Here is a 26,160-nt window from a genome sequence, read left to right on the forward strand (position 1 = left end):
AAGGCAGTTTGAAACCCTCAGAATACTGAAGAAATTCAAAAGAAAAGATCCCCAAAACCCAGTCCAAACAGCTCACAGCAGAAGAAGCGTTTTATTTGGAATTCCTCCTCTGAGGAGAATATTGCCTTGCGAAATTAAACAGAAAAAACCACAGGTATGTTATTAGTAGGTCCATATTTACAAAGAAGATGCAGAAGAAATTACAAGGAGAGAGAAGATGACACTGCCTAAGCAAAATGTGCCTTGTGATGGGGCAGGAAGATTTCCCCTTGACTTGGAGAACATTTGTATTCAGGTTTGAACCAAACACCATCATCAAAGAGCCAGTGTGAGAAAACCCTGACTGGGTAGGTACCAACCCAGATACCCAATGAACTGCAGAGGAGATGGTAACTCAGTGGGTCTAATTGTACAATAAGATAATTAAAAATAAAATTATTCCTCAGAGATCCATGCCTTTGCAGAAGTTACTTCCACTTGTATTCTCTCACAGTGACTAGTAACAGGCAACATTTATCTCTGTTAAAAATGATGTCATTCTCGTTTATTTCAAGATGAACTTTGCGTGCACTAAAACCTAAATTAAGCACCAAATACACTTCTCAAGTCCTCGGGGTTTGCACCCTTTAGTTTTTTACCATGTAATTGGAATATAAATAATGTTTATGGTTCAACATTGCTTCCCCTCAAATGTTGTGCAGAGGCCTTACTGAGAAATGCCTTCAGCTGATTCTGTGCAATGGCATGGAAGTGCTCAGTGATCTGTTATGTCTTGAGATATCAAGATGCCTCACCTTTTCACCTTTTGCTTTTTTATCATTTAAAAAAATCTCATTTATTATTGATGACATTATTAATAAAATGTCATCACTAACTCTTTATTAGTAAAAAAGTAAGTACAGTATTGACTCACAAGTATAAAACAGCAAAAGGCTTTGCAGCAGCAGCATTTGCGTGTCTGAAACCCTGCCCTTCAATGACACAAAAATCTTCCAGCAATATTAATCGAGGCCTTTGTGCATGATGAACTACTATTATTTTTAGGGAACTGTACAACTTTATTTATTCACGGTTATGTGAAATATGCCAGAAAACTGACAGGATCTTCTGCAGGACATCTCTTCAATGATTGTTTTCGGAGCCCTTGCCTGCAATTTTAAATTATATAACCTTCACATTGCATTTCACAGCTTTCTATATGTAATTATAACAGAGTGGCAGCTATGCTGTAGTTAATGTTGAATGTTGTTTTCTGTTTAAAGGTCAAGTCTATTCTAAAATACATATTCTTAGTGAGATTGTCTTGAAAATTTGCTGTGCCTACTTGGTATGCAGAGCAGTGGTCTAAATTATGATTATTTGTGGAAGAAGCTCCTGAGAAACTCTTCTATAAATAAAAGATAAATAAAGCTCCTCTAAAACATCTAAATGTTACCAAAAAATCACATGATTCTTCTCATTTGTGTGTATGTGTAATTCAACCTATAGCCCTAACCATCTGCAAACTGATTTCAGTTGCTAGGGATTCATTTTAGCTACTGCATGTCTCTTTGGAGAAAAAAATCTTTAAAAATGTTAATAAAGACAATAATGAACTAAATTTGGCGTGCCTAAAAGAATTAAATGCACAAATGTATCAAGATTCCCTCTAGCTTGATATTTTGCACCAATGTGCCATCAAAAATGACTGAAAGACTTAGGGAGAGATGCTGTGATTATTTAATCTCAATTATCCGCACTCTCTGCCTTTGGAATTCAAGATGTGCAAGTGAGCATGCTGCAGAAGGCTCATTTGGAAATTCTGCCTGGGGATAAAAATAACCTGGGAAGATTTTTAAAATTTTCTAAAACCAACCCGCTGACACCAATCTTAATTCGGAAATATTGTTAAGAAAATTACCACTGATTAGCTGGAGGGGAGATAAAAGATAATAAGGGCGCACTAATCACATTTCCAGCACAAGGAAACCGAAACAAATGAAAGCAAGCTGTTGGGTCAAGGACTTCCCGATGCACTGTCCCCTCCAGAGGAACTCCAGACATTTTGGTGCAGAGCTGGAAATACAGAGAGCTGACAGGACTGCCAGGAAACAGGGCTGCAGCACTGGGAACCTGGGCATGGAGGGGAAGGGACTGTGGGACACACGAGTGGGGAGCCTGGACGCAGCAGGAGAGGTTAGAGGAACAGGAGGTAGAGGAGAGGAAGACTTCCATCTTCCTGCAGAGTGATGGACCTGAGAAAGAAGGGGGTGCATGAGGAGAAAGAGACATCTCTCAACACAGCCATAGGAAGAGGGTGTATCTGGTAAGAAGTGACCAAGACCCTCTCCTTGCGAAAGAAGATCTGACAGCAATCTGAGCCCTGCTTCCCTTATTCCAACTTGCCAAGATTGAAGAATGGTGGGAAGATCACTGAGTGAGCTTAACAGATGGGCTTGTACTTCCCATATTGCTTCAGGTTGCATTAATCTCTGTGGTGGGTTCTCATCTAGCTGAGAAAATGTCACCAAAACAAATGAACCGGAGCAGGCTGCTACGCGATCAGCAGATGCAGAGAATCTCTTCTGCATGTCGTAGATAGAGGGAAGCAATCAGAATTCTCACTTGTCTGCTCCCTGACACCCCTTCAAAACTAATCCAAGATACCACTGGCTGAGTTGGGAGTAGAAATGCCTCGCATCAGACACTGCAAACAGAGAAGTTGGTAGAAACAGGGAACATGGATGATGGCACGGAAGGGAGGTGACACAGCTGTGAAGTCCAAGCAGGGAAACAGGGGAAGAGCAGAGGTCAAAGTACTAAAGAGACATAGCTGGGTATTGGAAGAACTGCATCAGAGATGGACACGATTCAGTTCTGTCCATGAAGCCATCAAAGCCCTGCCTGCATATGCATTTCCATTTCAAGAACATGCCAGTACTTGTACTTTTCTTGCATCCTCTTCTGGTTCCTGAACCAACATAGTCCTTTCAGTGCATGAGGTCCAGGAAAGAAAAGAGATGTTTTGCTGGGCTTGCTGAAAGCACCCATGAGGAAATAAACAAAAAGAAAGGACAGAGAAGCAGCAGAGGAACCAATTTGGTTCATTCAGCAGTTACTCCAGTAAGAGGCAGTGTAGTGCAGTATGAGATTATGCCATATAACAGAGGACACTAAATATCTGAGTCTAAAGTATTAAAGCAGACTTAGGATTGTCAAAAGTTCCTTAACAATTCCACAAAAAAAGAGTGAATAAATTTAAGGTGAAAGGAAGTCTAGAAAAACTTCAGATCACATAAACATAATTTCATAAAATGTGAGAATACAAACCAAACACAATATTCATTTTGCTTTAATTAGTCTGTCCTTGAATGCTGTCCTAACACACCAACATCTGCTAGGATTGTCTCTACAGCTGCTAAAAAAACAGGCGACAGAGCAGACAAACATTGAACACCAAAACTGAACAGGTTTCATCCTGCAGTTGGCTGCACTCTGTGGGCTGGATTTAAACCAGGTGCCCCAAGTACCACCCAGCCTCCTGCTGCACTGCCAGCCAAAACATACCCTTCTTTACCCTTCACTGCACTCTGGGACCACCACCCCTTGTGTCAGCAGATGGGCTACAGGTGAGCTGACCTTGACACCACTTACCAGCTGGGTGCTGAACAGAGACACCAGATCTCTGGGGGTTCACACCCCTGCTCTCATCACCTCTCACTGATGGTTCCCCAGCTCCTCCCTCCACCACTGCACCAGTGACAGCACACACAGCCACAGCTCCTGGATCACCACACACTGAGGAGGCAGGGAGCAGCACATTGGGATTCACCACACTACCCTCAGACTGGCTAGATACCATTTGACAATGCATTTTGCTTTAATGCATAAATTTGATGCAATGTAATTTCCATTTATATGTGCACTCTGTTGGCCAGAACAGCTTTCCTGTTTTCATCAAGCAGACAAAAGGCTTGAACTCTATAAAAGGTGGCTGATATTTAAGTTTTAATAAAAATATATTTCACGTATGCCATTCTTCCCTTAGACTGACCTAGCCTACGATATATTATTTACATAACTGCTGCAATATCTATTTCAAAACTGACTAGACAGCCCTCTCCAGAAGTGTAAGCTGCCCTGCCTGTCACCATGATGGGTAAACAGTGTCACCTTTTCACAGCCCGATGAAATATAGAGAAGCAGTAAAGTGCACCATCCATCACAATGGCACTAAGTAGGTTTTTGAAGTAGATTTCAGATCACAAATGCTCACATTTTTACTCACAAATGCTGTTTAGACTGTTACCAGAAAGCACAAATTGGATGGCTCATATACAATGGCTGTATGATGAATGGACATGACAGGTGGTCAAAGAAAATGAGTCTTGCTGTTCTACAAATAACCTTGTCAACATGAAGGTAGAGCTGTAGCTGTGCTGGTAGCCAGACTGCAATATCTTAATGGTTTTATTTGCTTGAACTTCTAGCAAACCAAATAGGCAAAATGAGATACAATGAAGCAGCAGCACTGAAGAAGAATTAGCAATTCAACCTGATTAGGTGACACACAATAGGAATTTTCTGCTAAGGATGTGTCACATTTGAAAGAAAATTATTCAGATTATGAGTAGCTGTTACAAAAATACCTTTTCACAGGAAAACCCTCATGATTTCACAGTCACAACCCACTGCAGGGCATTCAAAATATGTGACTTGTATTTCCACTGCAAGCAGTTGATGGCTGAACCCATCAACAGCCACCACCTCCTACTTCTCATTTAAAGTTTTTCTACTGCCATTAGTTTAAATAGTAGAGATTAGTGTGTAGGATTGAAAGTCAGGATGTTTAGATCACTACCAACTCATCTGTACCCTAAACAAACATGGAAATTTCCCTTTTAGGCAAAACTCGAGAACTCAGGACGTTTTGGATAGGCTTTTTGAAGAATAAAAAAAACAATCTCGAGTTTTCTAAGGGCGCTAAGGTGTCTCAAAGAACTGACTGCAGAACTGTGCACAGAGAGTCATTCTTTGGCTCAAGAACAAGTCTGGAGTTTCGCCAAAGCCAAGGTCCAACCCTTGTGATTAGCACAGTGTGTGTGGTCCTCATTTCTGCTGAACTCAGAGAGAAAACTGCCCTGCAACATAATGGAAGGTGGTGCATGTGCTGCTGGGAATAAAATCAGGGATTTTTCCTGGAACACTAGATTTCCTTTAATCTGATGAATTGGTTAGCAACACATAGATTTTTATGAAATAAAACCTTAAAGGTCACAACTGTACTTTTATCTCATTATAGTTACTCTTATTAAGTTACAATGAGAAAATAATATTGAATATAGAGTTTTTAAGTGATATGAGAAGGAAAACCCATTCATTAGTCCTTTTTATTTTCCCATGGAGAAGTTAAAGCATACATCATGCAGGTTAGGATCTCCTCTTGCTTACTTAATTTCTCTTCTTAACAGCAACCTTTGAAGTGGACAGAGCCCCACAACAGGGGCTCACAAGACTCAGTATGGAAAGCAGGCATGTTCAGTACACAAAAACAGGAGATGGAGAGAAGATTTTCCCCCAGAGAAGAACAAGAAAACAAGAACTCCATTCCTGCTCCTCTCTAGGACTAAAAAGCTTCAATCCTTTAAAGAAAAAGAAGCTAAAGCTTGCTGACCTCAGGATGGGAAACTTAAGGATCTGACTTTCTACCAGTCCTCATATTTCCTACAGTCCAAAATTCAAAATTAGATTAATAGTCTATAAAATGGCTTAGTTAGCATCGTGCAGCTTTCCCCTTTTTGAGAAGAGTTCCACAGCATTTCACATGTTCTCAATAAACTCTATGGGCAGACATTCTCACAAGCAAGAGGAAAATACATGACAATTGCATTTTTTATGTTAGAAATGGAGTAATTGATAATTTTAAATTCTAAGATATTCACAAAGTATTAAGTTATTTTGGAATAGGTTCCTCCAAACCCAAAGCAATTCAAAATCTGTTCCTATATGATCTAATAGTGTTCTAAGTCATGAAAACAAACATGCATCTTAAAATCAAAAAGCAGGAAAGATGGAAACCCCCTACATCACTGAAATAAGATACAATATTGTAAAAAGGAGACAGACAACAATAATGCAGTTAGTAGAGAAACTGCAATTTTTATATTTCAGAAATATTTATTGAGATTTATACTATCTCAGCTAGGAAAGCAAACAGAAATTATGATCCCTTTGTGCACCCCCAATGTATTTGGAAAGGATCTAAAGGAAGGCAGACAGTGAAGACAGTAAACAGGATAAAACAAGATAATCCAAAATCTTATTTCACTTGGCAAGTAACAAATCCCAATAGGCAGGATCTTTTCGCTGACAAAACTTCCCAACAAAAGCTACAGTACAATGAAACTACAAATTGGGGTTTTCAAGAGGAAACAGAGCAGATGTGTCAACTGAGTTGTCATAAAAGAAAGTATGTGAGAACCACAACCATAATTCAGGAGCTCCAGGTATTAGCACAGCATTCCCACCAGCCTTAGTGCAGAAAGCCTCACCCTACATGCTCTTCCTACAAGCATCCCTCAAACCAGTAGCACTCATACATCAGCAAAATCAAATGGAGCTCTAGACACAGCTTTCAGAGTTTTACACCCAAGACGATTTATAAACACAGATACTTAAAAAAATAATTTTTATATATATGTATCATATGAAGTATTCAGATCTGACTAGGTTATAAATTTGAATTAAGATTGTAAGATTAAGTTAGATTAACCACAACATATTTTATGCAAATATGCTTATTTTAAAATAGGTTGGACATTTCACCATGTTAACGACTGATTTGATGACCTTACAGGTCTTTTCCTACATCAATGCTTGCTTCTGTGATCCCATGTGCCATTTCCCAGTCAAGTTCAGCAAGAGCTGGTGTTTTCTAACTCTATTTCACCACAAATGACAGAGACAAATGGTCACATTACCTCGAGAGTTCCTTTGGCAGAGTAAGCTGCGTACGAGTACAGGAGGTCTTGGCTGAGAAGTGTTTTGGGGTCTCTGCTGCACTGTTGACCACTGGGATAAAAGCATTCACCACTGCTTTTCAGAGTTACTGTGTTTGAAGAAGAGCCTGGCAGGTCAAGTAGAACAGAGTAATTCACCAGCCGGACGTCTTCCAGGCCTCGGGAACGCCACTGAACCAGAATTTTCATTGCAATGTCTACATCATCTTCCCTAGGGAACTGTAACAAATCCCTGGAAAAAACAAAAAACAAAACAAAACAACACACAAGTAAACACAGGTTTAGTTTCTTTCCCACCAAAACATTTGTACCTTAGCAGGCATCAGCACATAATTTTATTCATAATCTATCATCAAATGTGCAAAAAAAACCCCAACCACCCTTCATTCCTTTGCAAATAATTTCTTACCAATTACGAGACAAAAGCAACTGCTTTTTGAGAAATAAAATTTAAAAAAATATAGGAAAAACATTCAATTGAAATAAAGGATCCTACAGAAATCATCACGTAGCTGTTTTGAATTTCATGTATCTGGTACTGATCAGATTTCTGACAGAGCATGAATTTACCAATCTTTAAATAGGAAGTACACAATCTGAAGTCACTGAAATTTCAGGGAGGGCACGATAATGAAAATTAGTTGTAATTATATGTTTGGCTTTAATTCAACAAGTAAAGAAAATTTACTAAGCAGAATGGAGCTGTTCCCCCAAATATTGTGTTCACTGTCAGGATGTCCTCCTGAGATTCCCTATCTGCACTACAGGATTACCTGAGTGACCAGCCTGGCAAGCACAGAGACAAACCTGTAAATTATCTACTGACAGGTCAGCTGAGAATTCAGACAGGTTGGTCTGGGCTTGTATCACCGGGTTTGCATCAGGGTTCAACACTGGCTGCCAGATGGGCCACAGGATGAGGGCACCAAAGGACCACCCTCCTCCCCAGCAAATGCCAAAAGACTCGAGATGTTGAAACTATTCTCATGATAACTTTAGAGGACAGGTATGCTGAAGGGACAGCAAAGATTTTCCCTACTTATGTAGGCAAGCAATCATGTAAGCAAAGCAGGACAGCAAAATAATGCATTATTATTCAAATAAAAAGCATGATCCAAACACAGCACAAAAAGCTTATGGAATATTTACTGAATTTTGTGAGGATGGGTTTTTGTGTGTGTGTGTGTGTGTTTTTATGAAGCTCTCAGGACTGAGAAAGAAGATTAAGGATCTCAGAGGTATTGATTTCCAGGCACAGAGATACTGACACTGCTGGAAACTCTTGTCCTCAACCATCTCCTCACAAAAAGGCCAATTAAATTTAGCTGCTTTGAGGTCTTAGTTGAACGTCAAAAAATACCCTGGCTGTCTTGCACACATCAACAAATGGGTGAATAATGTACAGCCTTTTTAAGCAAGCAATAGGTATTTGAGAACCCCACCAGTGCTGTGGTACCCCTGTGATGCTGCATGTGAGATACTCCTGGCCAGAAGTACCGGCACTACTTCCAGAAGGGTCTGCAGTAACCCCAGGGAGAACCCCACCAAGAAAAGCTTATGACAGAAGTCAAGCACAAGGACTCCCTTCTTCACCTCAACAAGACTATCTTGTGGTTGAACAGACCTTTAAAAAAAATCAAGATTTACTGCCTAGATAACATAAAAGCCTTAAAAAAAAGGCAGACAGGGAAGTTATGACACCTATTACACCTAGAAAGGGCTCCAGAATGGTATATTACATTCAAACCTCTAATGTCCATCATCACACTACATAGGTAAAATAGTTACTCCAACATCCAAAGGTATTTTTAAAAAATATACATATATTTTTATAAATAACTTATTATTTTAAATAAATATATATTTGTTCAAAGTAACATGTTGTATCCCAGGCCTTATTGTATATGCATAACCCAGCTGGAGTAAAGTTTAAAATCTTTACAAGAACAGTGGACTGAAGTTGAAGACTTCAGGGATCCTGTCAGGAAGAATAACTGTCTTACAGATTTAATCATTTTAAATTATCTAAAATAAGTCTTCAAGCAGTCTACACCAAATAGATGAGTTAATCCAATCTGCAGTATATTGCAAGTTTCCAATTTCATCTCCTGAACCTGTTAATGTAATGACATAAACTTGGGCAGTGCAGAAATACAGAAAGTTGTTTGATTAACACAATCATTAACAGAATATCTGCATTTCCCTCAGGTGATAGAGACAATGATAGAATTAATCTCTAAAGAAACTTATCCTAGGCCATAGGGTTATGGCACATTGCAACAAGAAGTACTGAGCTGCAATAAAAGGAATTAAGCATTAAGAGAGGAAGATACAGTAAGCAAATTGCTCCCTTAGTAATAGAAGAAAAGTTACTTTCCTCTTCATAATTAAATAAGAAAGTCTTTGAAACTTTTGTGACAACATGTCTGATTAAGTTACAGAAATGAGCACACTCACTATTTACTCCATAATGTCTTTAAAGCATGTTAAAATCAAATTGCAAATTATAAGCACACATTATATTACAATAAATCAGCACATATTAGAATACCTTAATAAATCTTATGAACAGCACCAGAACAATTTTTGTTCCATATTTATTATAATCCTTAACTTGCCTTTGATGCTGACTGCATGAATTTAAAGTCAGAGGTAATTTAACCCACCATTTTTTCACATATCAGTTGTGTACCACATATAACATGCAAAACCAGCATTTCTTAAACCCAGCCAAATTCGGAAAAGTGCAAAGTTTGGCAGTTCAGCCTGGAAAAATCCCAACACTTCACACGCACTTCTCTACAAATTCTCAATTAACTTACTTCCTAAAACTTCCAGGGCCTAGAGACTCACAGTAGTAAGATTTAAGCAGTGGAGGGAAGGAGGCCCTTGGGATGAGGATGTTTCTCAGCTCTGCAGGCAGCTGCACGCTCAGTAGGAATCAATAGCAATGCAATTGCCAATTTCCACTTACAATACTGCCTTTAATAACTTCAGCCAAATTTTGGATTCCCTTGCTCACATTTAAAAAGCTACTTTATTCAGGTATTTTTTCAGGTTCATTCAATGGGAATAACCACAAAGTTAATGGGCACATCTCAGTTGCTGTAAATCTACATAATTTAGTGAAATGGAGCCACCACAGACTTGATTTGGTCTCAAGTTAGAATCAACACTAATAAATACAAGAATAACAGTCTGAATACTAACATACCTTTATAAGATGCTCTCAAAGAGATTTCCAAAAATTATTGGCCCTTACTTTCTAATACAGATCAGATATTGAACTAATGTACATCAGAACAGGATATAAATTTGTTTTATGAGCATTCTGCTCCATCTCCAATATGTTCAGTTCCTGAACTGAAAAACAGATAAAACTGAACTTTAAACTCAGAAAGCACACCCTACTTCAAATGAATAAGGTAAAGTTTTCCCACTCTGATATGACAAGATCAAAAAAAATGTTTATGAAGACACATGATTAGAATTTTTGTGTAAAAATGAATTCTCAGTTGTACTTTACAGCCTGGTCAGTTAAATGTCCTGCCCAGTGAAGAGGAGGAGACCACTGCTGTTGAAGATTCAAAGTCCTAAAGGTAGGAAAACAACCTGAACCAAGACCAAGATACACATGAAATAATGTCATGTGTTCTGCAGCCTCTGTAGCTTCAAAAGGTCCTTCCTTAACCGACGATTATAAAAGATAAATGAACACGCACACAAAATACACAAATTTCACTTTCAATTTGGTAACCATGGGGAACATGGACCTGCCATGGCTTAATGGAAAGTCCTTTGCTACAACAGCACTTTTTGACACAGCTTGCTAAAGGTGAGAACAAGGTACTGCAAATAAGCTCTCTGCTCATTGCTGGTGATGTACTGGGACACTGCAAACACCACTCAAGAGATACTGAAAAATTACAACAGGTCACTCTAACAGCCTAAAAATAGAATAATTTAACTGTATGACATAATTACTTCTCCGATAATCCTATTAAATTGCTGTAAACCCCCACAAAACAAATCTAAACAATTCTATAGATTCAATCTTAACAATCTACAGCGACAAAACTTCCCCTCAAATATGAAGGACTTCAAGTGTGGTTTGTTTGTAGGGTTTGGTTTTTTTGTTACAGATTTAATGTCTGCACTGAAATGAGCATGGGGAAAGGACATACACTTCATGGCCTATTAAAAAATCTTCTGAATTACACTTTTTCAGAGTTAGAAGTCTATCTAAGTGCCTTATTCCCAAATTCTGACTGTAAATTTTTACTATTTATTTTCTTCCAGTTCATTGAAATTGCTGACAAAGCAATTTTTGGAATTTCAGATAGGAACTACAAACAAATGTGGTTTGGGAATTTTTACTGGCTGATTTTTCAGCTGAGTAGTTGTTTTCAAATTTTGTGAGCCGCAATGAATTCACATATTTTGTAAAGCTACACCAGATCACAGTGTTATCTTGTCTAATATGATGTTCCCAACAGCAGCTGGTAGCAGGCAATCACAAAAGAACGCAAGAAACGCATCATATGGGGTTATTATATTTATAGCCTCCCATGCATATGTCTTTTTTCCTACCCACAAACTTCGTTCAGGCCGAGTTTTAAAAATGTTTACATATGCTGAGGACTTCAGAACTCGTTTCAGTCCATTAAGAGCCGAGCCGTGGCAGTTCCAGCGGCGCTGGTTGAGCGCACAGCACCCGCACAGACCAACTGCTCAGCACATGGCCCCGTGTTTTCCACAGCTGCAGGAGGAGGGAGTATTTATCTGTATCCATCACATACAGTGTGCACACACAGGAAAACTAAATGCGTTCAGGAAATACCACCTGCCCAAGCCACATCTGCTTAAATTTTAATTACATGCTCCCATTAATTAGGGCACTCAACTGGCTGGTTTCCAACCTGCCCGATAGGATTTCCCGTGGTCTGAGCTGATGGCCACAAATTCACTGCTCCCAAAAATAAAATAAAATAAAATTAAAAAAAAAAAAAATCCATGTCCATGAGAAGATAAATATCAAGAGTGTAAAATATGTGAGAAAACATTCTCATGGTGTGAACAGTTGAGTACATGGGGCTTGGTGCAGGACCGAATCTTGAACCACCTCAGGCTCCTCAGGTTGCATTGCAAGGTCACCAGCATCTGCTGCAGAAAGCAGATCCATGGCATGTCCTCTGTCACATCTACCATCAGTCTCCATACATTCTGGATATTCTAGACATATTTCTAGCACTAATATGAACACTACTAATAGTTTAGTAGTAGTATTGATTATAATATCAGTCAGGGGTCACAAGAAATCTGGTACTGTGTTCATTCCAGTCTCATGATGACCGCAGTATTGACCAAAACTAACAGGTGAGGCTATTCAGATATGCTTTCTAAATCATAAACAAATAATATTACTGTTCTACAGCACAAAAGGAATGGAAAGCACTGGTTAAACAGAACATTTGGACACTAAAGATGGTCAGTAACTTTGTGACATGGTGCAACTGCTTAGAATCACAGAATGGTTTAGGTTGGAAGGGACCTTAAAGATCAACTTGTCCCAAATCCCTGCCATGGGTAGGAACACCTTCCTCTAGAGCATGTTGCTCCAAGCCTCATCCAACCTGGCCCTGAACCCTTCCAGGGATGGGGCATCCACAGCTCCTCTGGGAAACCTGTGCCAGAGGCTCACAGCCCTCCTGCCACTCACAGTAGTCTCTCCACTGGGGATGGACCTCTCATGGGAGGCAGTGCTTCTGGCCAGCCCACACCATCACCCAGTTCTGCAGGACAGAAAAAATGATGCCAGGCTCATCAGAACACAGCATGAACACAGGGTCTGTCCTACTGATGGAAAAGCCAAACCTCTGCTCGTTCTTGTGCAACAACATCTCACTTCTGCTGTCAAAGGCAGCTTTACAGAGCTGCACCTGTGTATCACTAAGAGTTCTACACAGGGCCTACAATACAGATTTTAACATTCTTTAACATAGAGTATGATTTATGATAGCTTTTACTTTTCACAGACACAGACTAAATGCAATTCATGAAACCATAAAAAATATGGAACATCAGATACCAGAGCACCAGCTCTAAATTTGGTTGCATAGTTCTCCAGCCAAAAAAAAACACTTTTGAACCTTTTTTTTTTTTTTTTTAAACATTATGTGTACTGTTGCTTTTGGGTATTTCCTATAAAAAGGGACTTGAGTTATCTCTTTAGAAAGTCACACCATAAGCAGGCTCCAAACTACTTTTAAACAAAACTTCATAGCATTTTTGTACTGTGTTTAAGTCCACCTGGGTATTAGGGTTTCACAGAGGTACCTGACCATATGTACCCTCTCCTATTATAGTATAATTACATGCAGAACTGCTCAGGCCAAACCTCTCATTTTCCTGGGAAGTTCTTTGCCATGGGACTGAAAAACACCCTCAGATCTCAGCTCATGCTGGCTCCCAAGCTTAGCTATTTTGTACATTTAGTTTTTTTCTCTACAGGACTACCAAGCATATTGCTCCTACCCACCACATCAGACAGGCAAATGCCTTTTATATTTTTCAAATAAAACTAATGGGGGGAATTCAAATCTCACTTGCCAACATCAGGAGACAAGCCAAACTTGTATTCAAGGCAGATGGTGGAAGGCATTGAAAAATGACTGATTCTCTCACTCTGTGATTCCAGTTTATTGGAAAAGAAGCAATTCATTGTTCCTCTACATACACTAAACATTACAAAGTCATAAATTGGCCGTAGGTGAGCTTTCCAAAGCTCTCTGAGGGATTTGGATGTCAGTTATGCTGACATCTAGCCAGCATCCAAATCTTTCAAGTGCTCCAGGACATCAGAGCACCAATATGAGTTCCAACAAGGGTATATCAAATGATTACCCAGAGGAGGATAAAAACAGGGCAAGCACATGCAAAATCCCTCAATTACTCTTCTAGTCCATTTTAAGCTTACAAGATTTTTGAAAAAAAAAAAAAAAATAGCTCCAAATATGTGTGAATTGGAGAGTATTCACCTTTCTTTTCAGCAATAACACATGCCATTCTAAACTGAAAAAGACTTTTCCAGATCTATTTGTTTAATAAACAGTTCTTCCAGTTACACAAACTTTTTGTTGTGGAAGAGAACAACCCCAGTAAAAGTCAATTTCTTGCCTATTCTATCAGACACAGAAACAACATAATAGTGTTTTAAAGCAGAATTAATGTAACAATATGCTCTACATGCTCAAAGTTCAAGCTGCCATCACATTTTAATGGTCTATTAATGGACAACTACTCATTATCTCTTGTTTTTGATGAAAAAGGAAAATTGTTTAAAATGTTACTGAATGATGCAGGTGCTGCAGTTGAAGCAGTCACATGAATTAGGAGTTAATCTAATGAGTTCAGCTCTGTCACCACAAGGAGTATGTGGCCAGATCCACCAACAAACCAACTGACATTTGCAGAAATATCCTCAATGAATCCAAGGCATCCAAGTTTTGAAAGGTAAGCATTTGTCAACAAGGCAGCCATCTGCAAAAACGTTACATTCAAGATGGAAATTCAGGACATGTTCACTGTATAGAAATTACTGTAATTCTTGATAGTTCTTGACATTATAAGTCACAGTTTCAGAAGGAACCATAGGTATAAACTGCATTCCAGCACAAGGGAGGTCCTTGTTTCATTATTCTGTGTGTGTTCTTCTAAAGCAACATAGTGAACACTCCCAGCATTTCATGAATCAGCAGCATCTGCAAGTGCCAGTCACAAAAATCCCTCACAGAAGATCCAAAAAATGCTGAATTTGTGCACTAGCATTTGAGTCCAGAAATTGCTGGGCAAAGAACTGAAGAGTTTAGTTAATTCAGATTCTTTGCAAGTCAGCCAAAAAGACTTTGAACATATGCAAAATACGTTACCTGGGTTGTAAATGTCATAGAAACTGTTCTTAATACATCAGATTTTCAAAAATAAAGACTTTCTTAATACAATTTGTATTTGCAATATGAGAAATGAACAGGAAAATATCAATATTACCACAGTACTTTATGAAGGAAATGGCCTGTCGACAGAACACAAAGGTACAGTAAAATGCACTGGCCAAGTGAAGGTTGTTTAAACGTGTTAATTTGCAATGGACTATGAGCATGTGCAATTGGCTGAAGTTCTACTGTCAAACTTGGACAAAAAGTCTGTTAAATTACTGCTTTTCTATCACTTGCAATCTGAAGGCAAAATCTGAAAGGTAGCTGACTTTGACAATAAATCAGATGCCAAAGAAATAAAACCCACAAAAACGTGGAAGCTGTTTGAAAACTTTTAGGATAAGGAAATCACTCCAGGGCAGAAAGGTAGGTTCCTTGACAGAGCAAGGAACAGAACCCACACTGGCTGATTTACACTCCTGGCTTGCAATTATCAAAGTGCCTTACATTTTATTTAAAATCACACTTAATCCTCTTTTTTTTTTTTAAGCACTCACTTTTCCATGACATATATCTTGCTCAATTGCCCAGTGTAGAGATGGATGAGAATGTCATTTAGCATCTCTCCCCATCATTCTAGAAGCACATAAAAAAAGCAGGATAGTAATCACTATCCATTTTAAGAATTGTTAATGAACCACAGAAACCTTAATACGGAGAATGACAGCTCCAGACCCTCAAATGGGCCATTTCAAAGACCCTAAGACTGTTAATTCCACAGAGAGAGGTGATAACTTTTACATTCTGTACTTCAGCACAAAAGAAGTCATTGCCATGTTTCACTGTTCCCTTTGGTTGCAAGAGTGACGTGCTCTCCTTTTAGCAAAGCAAGCAAACCTTGCTTCTTCCTAACACTGAGCCCTCAGGCTTCAAATACTTACCACAAACAGGACTGATCTACTCCTTCATACCTTCTGTTCTTTTTATTACGATAAACTGCTTTCAACAGATGAACTGTCGGAAAGAAAAAGTTCTTTCAAAACATATACACAGTGAAGATACTTAGACAAGAAACCTCTTTTTTATTATTATCACATGATCTCTTATTTGAAAGACAATCTCTCAAATGGCATTTTCTCTCACAATCAGTAAGATGACCCCAACTATTTTATTCTTCCTAACTTTCACTGTTGCTAAATTTCAGTCGAGAGAGGTTTTCCTCTGTGGTGCACAGGATTGAGTGCATGTATAACATCACAAACTGTATCTTTGCATGATTCTGTGTAAAGCACTTTAAATAAACTTGTACCGTGTCCAAAGTTACATTAAGGCTCTGGATGACGTAACCTATTTTGGTTTTATTTTGGACATATAAGGATATCTTAGACCTCTGTTTTGAATACAGCAAAGGGACTAATTTTATTCAAAGTTTATAGGCCTAATTATTTAACATAGGGAGTTACTATTATTTTAAATAATAAAATAATAATAATAAATAAATAATAAAATAATAAGAATAAAAACAGGTCCTGAGCTCCAAACAGCTGTGCCCTGCATATTCCAACAGGTTAGGACACTGAGGATGATGTCGAGGCACAGTGGAAGAGGGACAGGGAAAAGACAATCCCTCACCTTGAAAATGTTTGCATAGAACCCTGCATTCACTGGCAGAGCACTGACCCAGCAAAACTTCACAATGATATAATCTTCTTTTCTTCCCAGACCACAGGGAATATGTCAGTGTCTCAATAAAATGTGACCAGCTGCATAATCAAGTCCAAGTGGTACCTTTTACTGTCAGGGACAATTAGGTTTACTTCCAGCAAGGGACCATTTCTGTGTGTATGTGAATAGCAGTTCACTGTTTTTCTATACAGAAAACCTATTGATAGAAAAAAAACAAAACACAACAAACGCAAAAAAACACCAACTTGAAACCTTGCTTCTTATATAGAAAAATCTCCAGATAAAAAAAAAAAAAAATACTGGCAGTATTTTATTCTTTTCAATTGCAGATCATGAGGTTACACAGTGAACTCCAAAGTAATTACATTCAATGTGTCACTCTGATGGCACTGGACATCTTTATTTGAACTGTATGATTTAACTTTTGAATAACATCCCAGTTCCCAAAGGACAATGAGGAATTGAGAGAGCATGCTAACCCAAAATCCTAGGAAAAAAACCCAGAAATGTTTAGAGAAGCTACCTATTACTTGAGGATTTAGTATTATTTGGAATTAGATAGATCCCCAAATAAATGTTTAATTTTTAAATTAAAAATAAGGTAAAACCTTCATTTTATTTCATGAATTTCAAGAAGTTAACTCTACATACAGGAAAACCTCAGATAGCCACAAGATGATGCCATGTAACCTTTCTGTTACAAGCCTCATTTTCTTATCAGTGTATGTTAACAGTGAAATTCTAATGGAACTGGAGAGATTCCTAGCTGACATGTGAGCTTGGATGTTTTACAAAAATATATATTGGTTAAAATGAAAAAAAAAAAAAAGGAGCAAGGATAAAATACCATCTCTATGTGTTTATGTAAGGAAAATGTTATCATGAACGCCATATCGCATGGTTTAGCTCAGATAATCTCCATCTGACCAGCTGAACTGCATTTCAGATGCATTTGTTTTTATCTGAAAACACTGACATCTTCCAGCTGACCGTTCAGTTCCAATATACAACTGAGGAAATCAACGCCAATAACCAAAACACTGTCCTAAAGTTATTTACGCTGTACCACAAATCAAATTGCTTGTGGATAAACTAAAAGCTCTCTCCAAAGGAACAAGCATAAAATCTTATAAAGAGAGGCCTGGGAAGAGACCACAGGACATCATTTGGTTCAAGGCAGGCTCAGCTCACCCCACTGCCAGTCCAGGCAGATGTTTTCCTGCCCTTTTCCAAAAACAGAAACTTCTTGTCCATTTAAATAATCACCCTGCTGTATTTAGACACACTGCATTTTCTCCCTTTCACCACTCATGTTGAGGACAGACTAATCTTTTTCTCTCTGCAGCAGTTTTCTTTACATATTTAAGGATTGGTCTTACAGCTGTCCCTCACCTGATCTTGTCTTAAAGCCAAACTTTCTCAGTGTTTTCATCCATTTCCTAAGAGCTACTGCTCCTGACATCTTCAATTGCCCCCCTGACCTCTTCTGGCCCTCTTCCAGCATGACCCAACTCCTCTGAAACTGAAGTCCAACAAAAGGACACTCTGAATATGCCACTTGCACTGGAAATGAAGGATTAGTATCCAATTACCGTTTGCCTCCATAAAAGTCAATTGTTATTCCTCTGCTGTCGTTTATTCTGATTTCACCTCTGTACCTCTCCAGTAAGTTCAGTGGCTCCTTCAGCTCTGTTGACCTCCTCGTTTCATCACTGATTTGCTTCAAGAAGGAATGGTCCTGAATACATCTTTGTGAACTGTATAAGGTAGGTCAAATTTTCAAAGTGCTGAGAATCCACTGTTAAGAATTCATTCCCCTGCTCCCCAAAAACAAACAGCTCCCACAGAGACAACTAACCTTAAGTACAAGACTTCCAGAGTTGTGCTGCACCAGACTGCATTATAATCCAGTGTGTACACAAGGATAAAATTTTTTAAGCAGGTAAAATTCAACATATCTGCTTGCTCATTTCTAAGCCTCTCCGATCTCAAGTCTGAAGTTGGTCTGAGTTTTGGCTTCCAAAGCCACTGCCCCCTTTGCAATGTAATTCAGAATCCTGTAAGTTTATAGCAAAGCTGCTGCAACAAACCTGCACAGTCCACTTCAGGTCCACAGAAAAAAGTCCTTTCTGTCACTTCTAAGGCTGATGTATCCACTTCATCTCTTCTCAGTAGTCTCATAAAACTTGCACAGCTCCAGTGAAGTGCATCCCTAAGGGGCACACTATAACCCTCAGGTGTGCAGGGCAAAATGGAGGTGTCACAGAGCAGTTTTCTAGAAAAGTGACAGGAAAGGGACCTGACCTGCTCCTCCTTCACCTTCCCCTTTGACATGTTTTACTATACAACATTCTCTGTTGTTGCCTTGCATGCCCAAAAGTGTACCTCACTCCCCGACAAGCCATCTATTTACCCAAATTTTCTTGTCTGTTCTAGACTTCCCTTGGACTCTTGGACCTTCTTTAACTGAAAATAAAATAAACCACATGAAGTCTTCCCAGAACAGCAGGTGCTGGTTTCATGGAGTAGCAATACTTACACTGTCTAATTCATTTTCAGCCTCTCTTATGATCTAACTAAAATTTCAAAGCCCATTTTTAAGCAAATAAAGCACAAATAAAAAGAACAAAACAACAGCAATACACAGATGTTCAGGAATTGGAATCGAGGCTGAAAAATGCCCCCTAGTATTCAGTAAACTTTGATGTGCAATCACCTGAACTGCTCATTGCCAGGACAAATGGATATTGCACTGCAGAGATGGTTCAACCTGAAGGCTGAGGGGGTGGCTGCTGCTAGACAGTAAAAGTGCTCTATCCCAAAGCTACAGTATCAATTAAAACTTTTTGGGGAAAAAAAAGCAGAATCATTGCATATCAGTGGAAAACTCAGGTACAGTTTTTTTGTCTTTCTTCCTGCAAATATATTATTAGTCTAAGTTTGCTCTTAATGCCGAGTTAGGTAAACTACAGACAGACAAGGGGACACAAAACAGGATTCAGAATTACTGCATGGTCATCTCACATCTACTAGGAAGACAAAGTCATCTGTTAAACTATCAACTAGCTGGAGGAATTGTGGGAGGCAGATGGTCTGTTTGTTATTAACATGACATGACTACTCGTATTCTTGGTAATAAACTACCTACGTGGACTATGCAGACACAACATTTCATCTGTAAGTTCCTTAAGAATCTGTGACATTAATACATACGAAAAATTGACTGACACATAAGAAAGGATAAATGTAACAATGGAAAAACCAGTAAGGGGTTAGAAGTCTAAACATATTTAATCAAGATGAACCACACAGAGCAAGTCCAGATTTTTTTAATCAGGGGATGAAGGAAATGTCAAACCACAACTGTTGCAGTGTTGCTACAGTAAAATGCATAAATGGACAAAAAAGGTAAAAATTGGAAAAAAAAAACCTATACCTGAAGCAATAGGCACTAAACCAGAATTATCTGTAAAGTCTGTGTTTTGGGAAAACTGAAGATAAATTGAACTGTGTTCTACTGGAAATTTACTGGCAGAAAACAAATCTACCTCAGTTGGCAAATGCAGAAACCCACCAAGTGTTTCACTGCAGCCTAATGTATATCGTGCCCCTTCCTCAATTTCTTCCTCCACAACCCCCCAAACTGATTCAGATTAATGGCCCACACTGCTGCCTATTCACTGGTGCTTTCACTGCAGGCAGAATTCTGCCAAAAAGAGGAAAGCACGACAGTGAAAGACTCAACAATTCATAGGCATTTGTTCCTCAACACAACACATTGTAACAGCACGTTATGGATTTTGCACGCATCTACTTTAATAAACTGATTTAAATTATTATACAAGTGCAAATCCATATGTGGCCGTTAATTTAAAGTGGTTGCCCTGCTTAATGAGAAATCATTGGAGGCTTTTTATTTCTCCACATTTTCTGCTGGCTGTAGGCGTGCCCACAGGCAGCCTGCATAACTCCACTGCCACAAAGCAGTGATAAGTCACCCCTGCAACAACTGCGAGCTCTCCCCCAACCCCAATTAAAATCACACTCAAGTAAGCTCTTTTTAAAGCAAAATATATATGCCTAAATTCAGATCAACTCCTTCAGCTTCTTCCAGAGCAGAGACAAGGATAACTAGGACAGTTTTTATTGGCATCTGAATTTTGGTTAGATGCTTCTTGGAGTTGCTTGGAATTAAAACTTCACTTTACAAGCAACAACTACTGTAAGACCTGAGCAATTTGGGGCATGTCAGGAGGCAAAAAGGAGGAGAAGTACATTACTGTGTGTTTTGCTACTACAGAAAATATGATCCAGAAATGCATGCAATGTTGAGGGAAACAAATTGTGGGTTTTATTCAATCTGATTGCCAATTAAAATAAATATCACATGTGGTTAAGCTTAGAAACTCACTGTATTTGAAATCACTGTAACACGGAACACAAGGGAAGATGCTAAGCATATTTTCAGTGAAGTTAATAGTTTTGTCAACAAAATGCAATATTAGCTGTGATATTTATGTAAACAATATCTTCCAGAGTGCCTACAGGATTTAGGAAAGCAAAAAGACCTAAGTTTCTCTTTTGAATTGCACATGAGAGCATCTCTTCTATGGACTCTTCGAAATAGCAAATTTCCTTAGTGATGGAAGGAAATGCTTTATCAATGCAGAGTCTGGGTACACACAGAGGGAGCACAAAAAGGCTACAGTCACCCAAATATGTGCCAGTCACTGTGAATTAAGAGGGAATCCTTAAAAAAAAGTTCTTTTAAGGAGAAAAATCTTCGCTTCCTTACCTTTCTCAGTGAACTCTAGGTTGTCAAGACTGTCAAATCCTGGCTATACCTCCCCTTCTTTCTGAAGTTCTGTGATTTGCTTTGGGGAGGATCACCTCATGTCACACACTTTTTTTAACATTCTTGGAATTTTTCTACCACTTCTCCTCACCATCCTCCTCTTCCCACTACAAACTGTCCTTTGGTTACCTCAACCTTTGACGGCTTCACATCTGCCCTCTTACATTACCACATTTCACTCCTGAAACGTCCCTTGTCAACTCCAGCCCACTATTCCACTATAACATATTACTTTATGTGCTCAGCTGACAGGATCAGTGAACAAATAATATAATATATTTGAGCCTTGGGACCAAATAAATGACTGATGAGGCACATACACCTCGAGTGGAGAAAGAAAGGAAGAATTAAACTTGACAGGGGAGCTGGACCACGTATGCCTCCCCCAGCCTTTCATCCTGCATATCACACGAAAAACACTCCAGAAGCACGGGCTTATAAAAATAATTTACTCACAATATCCAGATGGTGAGTGGGGAGAGGAATAGCCTAGCTGCTGGAAGTGTTTTCTCACGTTGCATTCAGATTTTAAAGTTTTAGATAAAAGCGATGTCACCTGAGGTGACTTGGCAGTCTGTGCCCACAAGTTTGCTCTCTGGGCTAGCAAAAGGTAAGAATTTGTACAGAAATGGGTAAAATCTTTTTTTACCTCAATAATTAGGTCCTAAATTTTATTTAACAATATTGCTTATAGTCTTCATGACTAATACAGCACCTCTCTTTTGGAGGTACAAAAGAGTAGCTTATTTAAGGGGTTTTTTTGGGAAAAAAAAAACCAACAAACATACTAAGATTTTATATAACTTATCTGGAGGCAGATGTGAACATTTACATACTTAAGAGATGGGAAATGAGAAAAAAATCTTGCTCTGCATGATCTTATCTCCTGCTCACCCTGGATACTATATAAGCAAATGTGAATTAATGACACATTTATATGAAGACAACAATAGCTTTATAGCTTACTATATACTGCGTTGCTAGGATGCATTTCTGAAACCATCAACAAAATTTACCTCTCCAGTTATATATTTAGTACACTTCTCAGCAACTGGAAAAACTGAATTAATCAAATTATACATGGCTGAGATTTCTTTTTACTTTTTTAAATGGTTGATTAACATTAGAACCCCAGATCCATATTTAGACATATAAATAAATAAAATCTTGAATTAAAAATGATGAGCACTGAAAATTAGGTCAGATACATACACAGGAGTTTTATTAAAGACTTAAGTGCAGTTAAGATTCTTATTTCCTGAGTTAGAAAATTTACATATGTGAGACTGGCAAGTCCACAGCACCATGAGTTTCTAAGGGCAAGACATGCCCCTCAATACCCAAATGGTTCATTCCCTTCCACCCACTCAGCCCCAAGTCTCAAGAGAGATACCAAATGTTCTGCCTTCAAATATTCCATGGCCTTATCAGTACTGGAAATGTACCCAATAAACTCACACACCTCCAGCTGCCTCTGCTTCCACTAAAGGGATTGTTGTCCCAAACCCTCCCCTATCCCTCTGCCCTCCACCTGAAAACTCAGTGTCTGTTCAGCTCTGCTGATGGAACAACAAACCCACCTCATCAAAATAGCCTGGGGGGATTATTTACATGTTTTAAACACTATATATTTGTTAATCCAGCTAATCTACTAGATACAAGAATATTGTTCTGCAGCAAGTCCTCTCCCTAAGACTAATTATAACCTTTTAACAAGCCACCATCCAACACAAGTCCACTTCCAGCATTTCTCTGGCACCCACAGTAGGCATCGGCTATTCTGCTTCCTGAAATCACCACATCAAAACCTTCCAGCTGAATGGGCCTGACCTTTTTAAAGGAGCGCTAATAATAGGATAAAATAAACTGCAGGACTCCAGCAACCAGGTTAAAAACTCAGTAAATAGCCAGGAGACAACATGAAATGAGACCAAGTGGTCTGTACATAATAAAGCAGACAATATCCTAAAATCAAATCAGCTTTAAATAACTGCTTTTAAATAAATGCTTTTAAAATATAAAGATACATCTGCATTGGTGAATGAAAAAGAAAAAAAGCATAGTTAAAGGCAGTCAAAGGCACAGTGTTTCCATTCATTTGTGTTCCAGAACAATGACACATGAAATAATGATTGTTAATATACAGGTTTCCACATGTTGCCAAATTAAGGATAAACCCCAAACCAGATTGGTTCTAAGAGGAAAACACCTACCTTTCTTTCCATAAATGTGTAGGTCTCTTACATAAACCAGTAATTGCAAAGCAAATTTTCACAACTGCATTTGTTTAGTTCAAAAGTCAGAGAGATAAATACAATATACATCTGCTGTTCTTTTCCAATTTAAGGCTCACAGCACAAGACCAGAAGATTTCAATGAAACTCCTGAGGACAGCAAGGTGTTTGGAACACAGCCTGCATTCTCTGCCCCCTGCACACCTGTAGCTGCAGCTCAACTTGTCTCCTGCCAGGTGCAGCACAAACCCAGCAACACAGCTACCACCACTGGGAGAAGGACCCACAACAGCTTTTCAGCTGCTGTTGGATGATTACAAAGAAATTTTCAGAGTCACCCAAGAAAAAAAAAACCACCAAAAAAACCACTATCCAACAAGGTCAAAAATTAAATGTACGCTCCTAAAGATAAAAAAATTACAGGTTCGCTTGACATACATCGAACTCTGTCTCTCTGGGTTAATTACAGAGCAAAGCTGTGCCTCGGTATTCAAGCCCCGAAAGTTATGGTACCACACAAAGGGTAAAGTTTAAATTAATCAAAGCCTTTTTATGTGCTATCCTCATATTTACTGGTTCCACAACGTGACAAAGATATTCCCACTGCAAAATGCTATCAAATAATGCTTACAGAAAGCATTACTGCAGTATCCTTCAAAAACCTCCTACAATGCAAAACGAACTGTTATTCCTTTTGCAATTCTTCTCAGAAGCGATCAATTCAAAGACACAGTAGTTCCTGTCAAAAAAAATACATTTATGAACCATTATTGTACAAAATTCTTTTAAGTAACGAAACCAGTATTTTCCCCACACTCCAAAATATGGTGGACCAATGATGTACAAAATATTTTCTTCTAGTAGCCTCCCTCAGTAGACAACTACTGAATTTTTATACATTTTTTTTTGCCTACATACCTAAAAACATAAAAATGGCACACCCAAACCCAGTGAAATCATTTACATCAAAAGCTTTAGCGTCTGAAACAGACGGACAGATGAAGTTAATCTCTCTAATCAAGGATTTCAAATTATTAGTGGTTGGATTATCAAATAATTCCTGCTAAGTGCAGCATTAGAAACATTAATAAAATTAATGGTTGCACTTGTCAGCTGATGAATGCATCACAAACGTGGGATCTCACATGTAATCATCAGGACACACTATGTAATGACTTATTTTTGAGACATTATCAGTAACACAAGAATTTTAACATTGTAATTTTTGGAGTCTCCTAACCCAGGCACTGTCAGGAAGAAGTGGTAACTGAAAAATGCAGGAGGATTTTGGGATAATTGACTTTATCAATGCAATTATTGTTCACAGGAACACAGCAAAACCTAAGCCAAACCCTGCTTCAATTTACTGATGAGAGGAAAGGGACATAATAAGAGATGTATAAACCCCACTTGCTTGCTATAATATAAAGAAAACTATTCTAAACAACAAGGAGCCTATTCTGGAAAACCTCTAGGCTAACAATTTAATTCCTGACTGCAGAGATATTAACTTCTTCAATCAAGAGTCAGTGAAAGGCTTTTACTTCTCCCTGTAAATGCATTCCTAATCCTTCCCTTTCCCGCTGTACTCCTGCCACCAGATGGAGGGCACATTGTGTGGCACTCGCAGGGGAACAAACAGGGAAAGCCACAACCCTGCCTATGGATCCTGACTCATTCCAAACAAAGAAATACAGTTTAAAGCTCCTGTCTGCGCTGAAACCGAAGGGAGTACTTGGGCCAGCAGCGTAAGGACACACCTTGCACAGTTCCTGGTGAAAAAGCCATACAGCAGTGGTTTTATGAGGAATAAAGTCATTCATTTGAAACTGTGCTGAGAATATAACAGTAATTTATGTAGTTACCAGTTACAGTCTTTAGATTAGGGGACGATATCCAGCCAACGCAAGATTTATTCTTTTAAAAGGCATTTCCTTCTTGAAACGGAGAGTAACGCCAGGAGGGTTTAGTTTTGTTGTAGGCATTGTATACATTGTGAGGAAATTTACTGTAGAAAAAGGCAAAACAGTTTAACTCTTCAACCATCTGCTACAGCGTGACCCTGCTAAGTTAAGACACATTCAAGCAATTTTGGTGAAAAAAAGAAATTATATCAACTTCAGTGAGAACTCTGAAAATCTGCTGAAAATAGGAGTGAGAAAACTCCTATTTATGTCTGGAAAACTCCCATCCATTCCTTATTCACCCAGTCCTCTGGCACTGAATACGGATGTTTATTTCTCCTGTTGCTTCTGACAGATTAAGCAATTCCAGAGTTGGCCATAATTAATTTTGGCATGAAGGTAACTACCCTTGCACAATCTGGAAGATAAATTAAGTGTCAGAGAAAGGCACCCCAGAGTAATTTGTTTCTTGCCTTATCTACAAGGAACAGGTGTAATTTTTTTAACAGGTGTGATAGGCCAGCACTAGACAGTGACTCATCTCTACTC

General features: G+C 38.7%; 1 protein-coding gene across 7 annotated transcripts in view; it reads right to left on the reverse strand.

Annotated features, from left to right (window-relative positions):
* NAALADL2 (N-acetylated alpha-linked acidic dipeptidase like 2) overlaps positions 1–26,160 on the reverse strand; it is a 434,035-nt gene that overhangs the window by 186,221 nt on the left and 221,654 nt on the right. For all 7 annotated transcript variants that reach the window (XM_050308259.1, XM_050308262.1, XM_050308258.1 and 4 more), the window contains one exon: positions 6,960–7,230. In XM_050308259.1, the coding sequence (XP_050164216.1) occupies positions 6,960–7,230 (271 nt within the window). The remainder of the gene's footprint in view (positions 1–6,959; positions 7,231–26,160) is intronic.

Source organism: Myiozetetes cayanensis, unplaced genomic scaffold (genome assembly GCF_022539395.1).
Source record: "Myiozetetes cayanensis isolate MyiCay16 unplaced genomic scaffold, myiCay2020 scf13, whole genome shotgun sequence".
NCBI lineage: Eukaryota > Metazoa > Chordata > Aves > Passeriformes > Tyrannidae > Myiozetetes > Myiozetetes cayanensis.